At 49.6% G+C, this 10,937-nt stretch overlaps 1 protein-coding gene across 1 annotated transcript; it reads left to right on the top strand.

The window, feature by feature from the left end:
- Positions 1–634: 634 nt before the first annotated feature.
- Positions 635–5,723, top strand: LOC113266737 (60S ribosomal protein L37a-like). The gene is made up of 3 exons (XM_057309680.1): positions 635–870; positions 1,383–1,865; positions 4,284–5,723. Exon 3 carries the CDS (start codon positions 4,425–4,427, stop codon positions 4,749–4,751), a length of 327 nt encoding a protein of 108 aa, XP_057165663.1. The 5' UTR covers positions 635–870; positions 1,383–1,865; positions 4,284–4,424; the 3' UTR covers positions 4,752–5,723.
- The last annotated feature ends 5,214 nt before the right edge of the window (positions 5,724–10,937 follow it).

Raw genomic sequence — 10,937 nt, 5'->3', positions numbered from 1 at the left:
TTCTGGAAGCCGATGAGGCTGGTCAAGCCCTCAGAGAGGAACCAGCGTGGGAGCTGTTACTCCAAGAGGCCTGAGGGAGCAAGAGGAGAGAACAGTGTTTACTGGAACCCCGGGGGCTGCTGGAGCTGGCCCGGCAGGAACTCAGGTCAGAGAGGACCACCGACCCCTGCCAGGAGGGGTGTCGGTAGGAATAAACGCCTCCACCTCTTTCCCCTCTTGCCCACTTGTCTCCTTCCTGTGCCTGTCTCAGGTCAAAGCCAACAGGAAGGCAGAAGGCAAGGGAGCCTGCGTGATACAATCCGTAGACGCCGGCCTGCCCGGCACAGGTTCGGGGCTCAGTGATGAAGACGGAGACGGGGTGGGGGGGCGAGGGGAGGGGATCACATGCTTCTGCTCCCCTTTGATGACTGAAGGGCCCTCCTCAGCTCTCAGCCCCTGGCGGGGCACCAGGGCCCGGAACGTTCCCCTCCCCTCAAGGGGGTGAAACATTTGGGCAACACTACAGAGGTGGTGAGGAGGTCGAGACGGGCACTCTTACGCTCTGCTGAGCTATTGACCAACCCGAGACCCATCTGGCAAGACTGTCCGGCGGGATGTTTGCAGAGCGCTTGAGCTCCACTCTGAGATACGTACTCTAGAGAAACTCCAGCAAGAGCGCGAGGACGCTGGCACAAAAAATGGTCATGAAAGTGTTGTTTGTAACAGCAGAGACTTGCCACAGTCTGAATGCCCATCGACAGAAGAAGGCGTCAATAACTTGCCGTGTATTAACACGACGGAATGTTCTACAGACGCGAAGTGACCGAACTCTAGCTCCGTGTATCAACATCGGGCAAATCGCCAAAGCATAATATCGAACAACAAAAGAAGGTAAGTTGGAACCAGGCTGAGTATAGTGGTATAACAGTCTCTAATGTATATATATATACATATTATATATTAGTATAGGATAAAAAACTTTATGGTACGTAGACCGTAACAACATGTGTGATAGCATAATTATTTATGGAGACAATATTTGTATTAATAATATAAAAACATGCCTGGGGGTAATAACCAAACTCAGAGGGAGTGGGGCAAGGGAAAAATCAGGGAAGGGTCCAGAGGGGACTCTGATTGTGTCTGTATTGCTTTTTTTAAACATCTGAAGAAAATCGGGCAAAATGCTCGGCTTGTATAAACCTGGTAGCAGGTACACGGGTGCTCATTGCCTTACTTGCTCTTCTGCTTGCTGGGATCTTGCATAAATTTTCAAGGTCTCTAATATTTCATGAATCTCATTGTAGGGCCCTGGGGCTGAATATTTTAAATCACCCCTTCATTAACCAACTTGGCTCACTTGTCCCTAAACACTTGCAACCCCCTCTAACCTGCGCCCACAGGTTCCCTAAAAGCCACCCCGGGCCCCCCCTAGCCCGGCCTGGAGTCCTGGACACCCTTGTAAATCTTGCATTCACTTCAGCGGGTGTGAAGCATCATCGGATACGCAGCCTGCCTCCAAGAACACTTGACTTCGTTCTGCGTCATCCTTGGGGAGGCTTCCGGCACGACAAAAGGAGTCCGGGAAACATCTTCCTCACCAGCTAACTCTGGAGGTCCCCGGCACTGCCTCCTGCCCCCATCCCTACAGAGACATGCAAACCAATTCTGAGCCCCTCCGTGGGCACCCCCTCCCCACTCGGCTGTAGCCCCCTTTCTCCTCTGCTCAGCCCCTTGGGAGGGCTAGAACCGGAGCGAGGCTGAGGGCACTGGGTGGAAGGCCAGGCTTGCGGAAGACGCATTCGTCCCCAGCCAAGGTCAGGTGCAACTCAGTCTCCCCACTTAAGTCTGCTTTAGGATTCACTGAAGATCGAATGGTTGCAGAGGTAAGAAGGAAATGATGGGCTCCCGGTTTTCCTCGGGAGATTGGGAAAGAGGCATTCATTCATTCATTTATTCATGCATTCTAGATGTTTCTCGAGGTCCTACTATGTCCCAGTGGCTTAGGGGACATCTGTGAATGGAACAACAGAAGTCCTGTCCTCACTGGAGAGGGGAGTCACACCCGGATTCAAAATACCCTGTGTAAAGATGATGGGGCCTTGGAGGGAAAGAGTAAGGGAGCTCGGGTGCTTGGGGAAAGGACTGCAGTTTGAAATAGGGCCTCAAATTGAGCCAACAGGCTCAGGAGAAGGGGGGAACCAACCTGATACTGAAGGGAGTGTTTCAGGCAGAGGGCTCAGGACGAAGGCCCGGAGGGGGAATGTGCCTGGCAGGTTCCAAGTGCAACAAGGAGGGCCGCTAAGGCTGGGGCAGAATGAATACAGGGAAGGAAGAGGAGTTAAGTGTGTGTGAAAGTGGCGTCGGGCGGGGTGGGGTGCAGAATCACTCAGGGGCTGCTCACTGAGGGCTTTGTCTTCTACTCTGAGGAAAGGAACTGTTTGAGGCTTTTGAGAAGAGCAGAACCAGCATACTGGTTAGAGGAGACACTCTGCTGTCTCCTGAGAATCATCAGACTTGAGCTCTGAGCCCCTGAGTAAAGAGGCCCACTATGACCCCAGGATTGTAGGACGGTAAGGATGGTGTGGAGAAGAGCTGGGAGGGAGCCTGGGAGGCCCATGAGGAGACTGCTGGCAGTTCTGGTCTGCAGCAGCCAGATGGTGGTACTGTGGATGGAGAGTGGGGCCTGAAACCCAGGAAGAGCTTCAGAAGCATAATCCAGACTGGGTACGGTGATCAGTGAAAGGAAAGCATCAAAGACGAGCCATCAGTTTCTGATCCAGGAACATGGACTGTGGCACATGTTAATAAAATGACAAAAATTAATAGATTAAACAAGCACGCTTTTTTTTTTTTTTTAAGGTAGATTCCATGCCTAGGGTAGAGCCTGACGCAGGGCTTGAACTCACCACCCTGAGGCCAAGACCTGAGCTGAGATCAAGAGTTGGGCATTTAGAAATAAGTCAGTCAGAGAAAGACATTTATCATATGATCTCATTGATATGTGGAATTTAAGAAACAAAATGGAGAGGAATAGGGGAAGGGAGGGAAAAATAAAATAAGACGAAATCAGAGAGGGAGACAAACCATAAGAGACTCCTATTCATAGGAAACAAACTGAGAGTTGCGGGAGGGGAGGGGTGTGGGGGGATGGGATAGCTGGGTGGTGGGCATTAGGAGGGCACGTGATGGAATGAGCACGGGGTGTTATATAAGACTGATGAGTCACTTAACTCTACCTCTGAAATTAATAATACACTATATGTTAATTAATTGAATTCAAATTTAAAAAGAGCCGCTTAACCGACTGAGCCACCCAGGTGCCCTTTTGTGATTGTTCTTCAGATGACCGGCCCTGTGCCCTCGCACTCGCTGCCCACCCACCTTGCACACAGACAGCACTACCGCAGCGCTCGGGGCCTGGGCTCACTCTGCTTGCCTTTGAATTCCCGCCGTCTCGCAAATGAAACTATGTGGTTTTGGTTTGCCCTGTTGGTTTTTTCTTTGAAGAAATAGTTTACATTGCAATAACCCACATGACATAAAATGTGCCTTGGTAGCCATTTTCAAGCGTGCAATTCCGTGGCGTCATCCTTTCTCCTCCTGTGTCCACCTCAGTCACACCGGCCCTCGGGGCGTCCTCATCACCTCTTGCTGAGTAGCGGGTCCCCCGCTCCTCCTCCACGGTGCCCCCCAGACCCCCCTTCCACGGCAGATATGTCATCCAGTCCAGCTTCTGGCCCCAGACTCCTCTGGACCCCCTCATCATGCGTGGGCAGTGAAACAAACAGATTCTTTCTCAAGCTGGGCCCTCACCATGGCCCCGGTGCTCCCCTTTTGCAGAAACTAAACGCAACCACCGACGGCCCTTGGCGGCCAGGCCCACCCAGCACTCTAAGGCAGCCCATTGAGCCAGCCAACTGACAGCTCAAAAGTTGGCATCCCACACGATTTTACTACAGAGACACGTTGTCCAGGTTGGCAGACAAGAATCTCTGGATGGTTCGAAAATTGTACTGTCATTGTAAGTTGTGATTTATAGATTTTTTTCACTCCTAAAAGAGCTCTGGGCATTGGCTTTCCAGAGTCTACTCCATGTCCCTCCTACCACTTTCTCCACTGTCCCTGGCTCTGGCCCCCAAGGCTGACACTTTACCAAGGTCCCCTCTCATTGGTTTGCTTGACCCAATGTATCAGGTCCACGCCTCAATGTAAATCATAATTCACATTTGCCCGCTAACCTCAGGTTCACGGTTTGCTTTTGCATCAATTATCTGATTGAACCCTTTCCTCCTGGGGTGCAGAGACCCATTTTACAGGTGAGCAGACTGAGCAGCAGAAAGGGAACGCGATTTGCTCAAAATCACACAGCTGGTTATGTAGCGCACTGAGACACAGAGGCGCTTCTCTGTCTACACACAGGGAGATTATTTGCTTAATCTGAAATGCAGAGAAGAAGCTCCCTGGGCTCAGACCTGCTTTGCAGAGACATGGCTAAAGGCACCAAGAAGGTCAGAATCCTCAGTAAATACGGGAGCCAGGACGGTGCCCCGCACAGGAAAATGGTGAAGAAGACTGAACTCAGCCAGCACGCTGAGCGCACCTGCGCCTTCTGGGACAAAACCAAGATGGAAAGACGAGCCACGGGGATCCGGCACTGTGGTTCCTGCATGAAAACGGTGGACGGCGGTGCCTGGCCCTGGGACGTGGCTTCTGTGATCACAGCAAAGTCGGCCAGCAGGAGGCTGGAGGACCTGAAAATCCACCATTGACACACTGCAGGCCTACAATAAATGGGTTAATCTATGTAACAACATTTTGAAAAAATAGAATTATAGAGAAGAGTAAGGAAGGTGCTGGATTTCCTCATTTTAATCAGCATCACGGGGTGGGCAAGGCACTGAAATTCATCAGACTCTACGGTGATAATTTGCTTACTTTTCTTAATGTATGTAATACTTCACTGAAGGGTTTTAAGACTCTATTAGTTTAATAGGAATACAGGATGAATATAGGTTTCAATGGTGGTGGGTTAGAATGGTATAGACAATCTCGCATATTTTCAAGTTGGCGAAGCAGGTTGATGACTAGAGTCACGGAGAGTTGGAAACAGCTACAGATGGAGTAGCCGGGGTGCTACAAACAGACACCAACAGCAGTCTGAACAGGAGTCAAAGACAGAATGGATGGCAAGTAGCAGGAGTGACGCGTGGTTGCCTGTTGGGCTGGACCATGTCTGCACTTACAGATACGGATCACCGCCACAAGCACCCTTGTCCAACACAAAGGAAGCCTTTAGAATAGACCCTGTGTGGCTATCTGCCATGGCAGGTGTCTGCTGCCAGATCCATCCATTCATTCATCTTCTATTCATTTATCAATCCCATCTGATGTTCTGTTTCTCAGACTGGGTCCCAAGGATATCCCAAGGGTTCACTGATGGAAGATTCTTGGAGGTCTGTGAAATTTTTCCTATAAAGGAGGCCATAAATAACTTAAGTTCCAGAATCCTAAGCAAGAGGCTCCAAACTTTGTTCTAAACATCAACAAGAGACTCAAAGACATGTAAGACCAAGTCCCTTGAAGACCAGGTCACAATATCCTGTTGAATAAAAGAGCAAGTTGCAAAATAATATGTATTGTATGATCTCAGTCTTCCTCAAATATGTACAGGGGCATGAAACCAGCTTGGATGGATAAATAGCCAGGTGCCTTCTGTCTGCATGATAGGGCTGCGGGTGTCTTTGTTATTTCTTTTTCTGAACTTTCCTGTACTTTCCACACTTTCTACCACAGAGATATATTACTTTGGAAATTTAGGAAAAAACATATAAATAAATGTTTATTATTTTAAAAAAATCATTCCTAGCCAGAAGGCATATAAAAATCATACAGCTCCTAGCTGAATATACTTATGCTTTCACATAAATGATAAAAAGACTTGAGCCTGTATCTTTATTTAATACCTCTCACAGCTTTTCTGTCCTCTCTCGTATGCTAGTCCCCGAGTTTCTGGGAGAGGGAGTGTGAGGCCTATGAATTCTACACCGTGTCCAGCAGAGCGCTGCCCACAGAGGATACCCGTGTGCAAAATACCCAGCATCACCGTTACACAACCGCCAGCCGACGGGGAGGGTGGGCATCCGGGAAAGCCAGTGCTGTTACGAGCACTGTACATGTTTTAACTCATTCAATATTCACAACAGGAGCACCTGGGTGTCTCATTGGGCTAAGCATCTGACTTCGGCTCAGGTCATGATTCCAGAGTCCTGGGATCAAGCCTGGCATCAGGCTCCCCGTTCAGCAAGGAGACTGCGTGTCCCTCTCCCTCTGCTCTCCCCCCACCCTTAAATAAATTTTTAAAATTCTAAAAAAAAAAAATACAACCTACTGCAGTGGGTAGCATGGTAATCCTCAATTTACAGATAAGGAAACTGAGGCACAGAGAAATTCAGTGACTTAATCAAGGTCACTCACCAGGCATTGCATGGGGGAGGAGGGGTGAAACTGGGAGCGGGTGTCTAGGACCACCAGAGTTCTCACCCCTTCTCTTGCCCACAGGTAGGAGCAGCGGCCGCTAACATTTCTGAGCACTTCTCCAAGAGCAAGGGGAGCTTCACGCTTTCCACCCATTGGCTCACATATTGTTCTGACACCTTCCTCGGGCCCATCTGCCCCGAGTTTCCAGCTGAAGGAGCCAAGGCTTCATGAGTTAGCCAAGGCCTCCCAGGAGGGCAGGGAGGCGCCAGGACTCACAGACAGCCAGTACAGGCCTGGAGCCTACCCTCACACCACAGGCCCACCCAACGTCTGCATGCTTTTTGATAAACACTTATCCAGTGGTGGGATTTCAAAAGCAAGCCCAGGGCTCACTGCTTTTACCCAACATTTTGCGGGAGGAGGGACGATGAGGCTCGCGTCTATAAGTAGGGAAAGGAATGCAAGGGGAAGAAGCATCTGAGATCTCTCTTTAGCTCAGTCTGAAGTTACCCCGAGGCCAAAGACCTGTGACTTCTCACCCCTGTCACGGACCCCCTAGGAGTTAAAGTGGGTCTCGACAGGGGGTTGACATTTCCTCAGAAAGGACAACAGAACACCCTAAGTGTCGTGGTCCAATGCAGTGGTGCTGGGCCTCGGTGTCCACTGCTCACAGCGACATGCTGTGAAAAAGGAAAGAGCTGGGAACACTTCGAGGTTGTTCAGATGAGGCTGGGGGTCCTGTGGGCCCCTCCCCAGGGGGTGACTCTGGGCAAGTCAGTTCACCCCTGGAGCCTGCGACTCCACTGGGCAGCGCTGACCATGGCATTGTTGCGAGGCCTAAAGAAGGTGTCCACAGAGCACCACGACTGTCACCCAGGAGGCCGTCCGCGCATCCTGTTAAGGGCAGCACCGTGATGGGGTGATGCAGGTCCCCGTGCCACGTGTGGTAGGTGCTAAGGACGCAAATGCGGGGGAAGAGGAAGTGCAGGAGGTGCAAGGGAAGGAGGGCGTTGATGTGGAAATACTGCATCTCACGGTAGTAGGAGCTCAAAAGTCATGGAATAAAATGGAAATGAAGAATAGAAGTAGACACTCGGGTCTAAATGACAAGCCACAGGGGTGCCTGGGTGGCTCAGTCAGTTGAGCATCCAACTCTTGGTGTCTGCTCAGGTCATGGTCTCAGGGTCATGAGATCGAGCCCTGAGTCAGGCTCCAGGCTCAGTGGGGAGTCTGCTTGATATTCTCTCTCTCTTCCTCTCCCTGTGCCACCCCACTCTCTCTTTCTCTCTCTCTCAAATAAATAAATAAACCTTTAAAAAAATAAACCAATAAATGATGAGCCACAAACCACTCCCTGGGATTTCTCACCTGAGGGGTGTTCATCCCCATCGTACTGGGCCTCTCAGGATCTTCCACGGTTGACCACCTCTCCTTCCCGAAAGCCCTACTTGGCTTCTCGGACACTTACGTGCCTGGGCTCCCTCCTACTCCCCCAGCGGCTCCTTCTTGGGTTCCTTGGCAGCTCCATCCCTTTCACAGAGCTCCCACGTCTGGGAGGCCTACGGCCAGGTTCTACCAAGACCCTGTGCTTGTCTTACTCTCCGTTCTCTCCTTAGATGACCTCATCACTCCCAGGCCAATTTCTGAAGTTATACTCCACTTTTATTTTTCACTCTTCATTTTTAAATTTTTTTTAAAGTAAGCTCTGGGCCCAACATGGGGCTTGAACTCCCGACCCTGAGATCAAGAGTTGCATGCCCTACCGACTGAGCCATCCAGGCGCCCCTTTATTCCAATTTTTTTTTTAAAGATTTTATTTATTTACTTGACAGAGAGACAGCCAGCGAGAGAGGGAACACAAGCAGGGGGAGTGGGAGAGGAAGAAGCAGGCTCCCAGCGGAGGAGCCTGATGTGGGGCCCGATCCCATAACGCTGGGATCACGCCCTGAGCCGAAGGCAGACGCTTAACGACTGCGCCACCCAGGGCCCCCCCCCTTTATTCCAATTTTAAACCACTCTTCTGAACACCCCCGATAGCCAACAACCACACTTGGGTATATCAAAGGCATCTCCAAAAACCATGGGTTCGAAGTCAAGCTAAAAATAATGCTCGGAAATAAAAACTAAACACACACACCGAATCGCATACATTCTCAGGGACATCAGATAAGACAGAGACAAGCATGAGACAAGAACAGGATCTCGAAGAAGAAACGGTGGAGGAGGAAAATCATAATAATCAAGGAGCAAGAAAGAGCTCTTGGAAATTAAAATATGCTAGAAAAAATTAAAATTAATTAAAAGATTAAAAGACAAAGTTGAGGAAATCTTTCAGAAAATAAAGCCAAAAAAAGCAATGAGATATTTTAAAAAGAAAGAGGAAAAAGATTTTAAAAATAAGAAAATCAGTTCACACAAATCCCAGAAGAAGAAAACAGAGAAAAATGAAGAGAAGAAAAAACAAATCAAGAAATCATATATTTTTTTTTTAAGTCCCAGAGCTGAAGGACACGGGTTGCCGTGGTGAGCTGGGGCGGTCTTATTCTGACTTGTGACAGCCACTTGTTAAATTTTCAGGAATTTTTCAAGGTGGTTTCCAAACACAGCTACTAAGAAAAATGACATTATGTCAAATTACAATTAAATAAATTGTATTAAAAACAAATGGAATGAACACTCAAAATGCCTTACTTCTCATTAGTTTGCAACATTTTACGAATTACTATTATTCTCCGTGCTTTTGGGGTTGTTTACGCTTGCTGTGTCTGCGAGGCACAACCTCTTTGTTGTCTGACTTTGTCTTACTCTTTAACACAAATGGAAACATCAGCCACCCACCGTTCCAAAGTACACGTTTCATCGATGACATGAACACGCCCTTTGTTGAACCGGCTAATAAACGGGTATTTGCACATAGTCTGATTTTGTCCAATGGCGCCTGGATTGCAGCTCACAGTCGGTTACGGTATAAGAGCTCAGCCACAACAAGGATAGCGCACTTTGAGAATCGATTGGCCGTGTAGAATTTACAGCAAAGCCTACTGCATATTTTATTATTCTTTGTAAAGGGTGGGCCTGGCTTTCCGGATGAAAGCCCATGAAGATCCCAGTAAATGAATGCAAAGAGTCCCACATGGAAACGCATCACTGAGATCTCAGAATACCGGGGCGGGGTGCTGGGGAGGGGGAATGATCTTAAATGCATCCAGAGGAGAAAACAGACACATAGCCACAACCCAGGTCGTCACGCAGGAAGGACAGGTCACTGGCAACCTGGATTACTGGGGGAGCACGGGAGGGGGAGAAAGGGGGGTAAGGGAGCAGCGCCTTCTAAACTCCGAGGGGAAATGGTTTCTAACCTGGAAATGTGCACCCAACCCAAGTATCAGTGGATGTCACGGCAAAGACATTTTCAGAGACAAGACGTCTCAGAAAGTCTACTCTCGTGTACCCTTCCTCAGGAAGCTTCTGGAAAATGTTCTCCCCCTAAATGGGGGGCTGACTCAGAAAGAGAGAGGGAAGGAATCCGGGAAACAGAGGTGAAGGGAATCCTGGGGTGCTGATGGAGGGGGTTGCGGGCTCCAGCCGTGACAGCTCCAGGCAGACTGGAGCTGGATAAAAGGCTCGTCTTGGTCTGTGTCCATTTTTGACGGTCATCTCCACGTCAATTACAAGAAGCCTGGTACTTGTGTTTGAAAAACCCTTGGGTTTGGTTCAATCGAAAGAAAGTGCATGTGAATCTTGTTTTCTAGTCTGTAACTCAGGTGTTCCTCAGGCTTTCTGGAGACTTTCATGAAGGCTGCAAAGTACCGAGGCAGGGCAGCTGGGATCAAGGTCACCAAGAAACTGGGGCAGGGGACACGCGGCCAGGTAAGGCGTTTAGTGAATGCTAACTGTGTTTCTCTGGCCACTCAGCACCAAGGTAAGCACCAGGGGTCTGCAAAGCAACACAACCACATTGTCCCATGAGTCACCCACGCCGGGACCAGCCAGATGCAACAATCTTGAAACTGACAGTGTCACAGGGGCGACCAGGGGGGACACTGGGTGTGGAGGAAGGCAGCATTGCCCACGGCGCTGGTTACTAATCCGTGCCATTTACCGCGTCCACGGCCCTTCCCCAGTACTCTGCTTTGGAGGTGTGACTATGGGGTGGGGGAGACTTCTTCCGAAACAAGCCTCAGGCCTGTGCGGGTGAATGAGCTCTTGCTCCTTGCATATGGCCAAGGGGGAGGCCACAGTGGAGGCCGTGCTTCTACTCCAGCCCATACTACTGGCGTTCACAAGTTTAGGGAGGACCTCCTTGGCAGCTCCCCACAGCCCCTGTGGCATATTCTCTTAAATCCCCTCAGCGGAGAAAGACTGTCATCCTTTGAGAGTTTGGAGGGCATTCACAGCCAACTGATGTCCCAGGTGATATGAAATGGGAGTATTTTCTTTGACCAAAAGCCAACTTGAACCAAAGCAGCAAGGTGATG

Source organism: Ursus arctos, unplaced genomic scaffold (genome assembly GCF_023065955.2).
Source record: "Ursus arctos isolate Adak ecotype North America unplaced genomic scaffold, UrsArc2.0 scaffold_9, whole genome shotgun sequence".
NCBI lineage: Eukaryota > Metazoa > Chordata > Mammalia > Carnivora > Ursidae > Ursus > Ursus arctos.
This window is presented reverse-complemented; position numbering and strand designations above follow the sequence as displayed.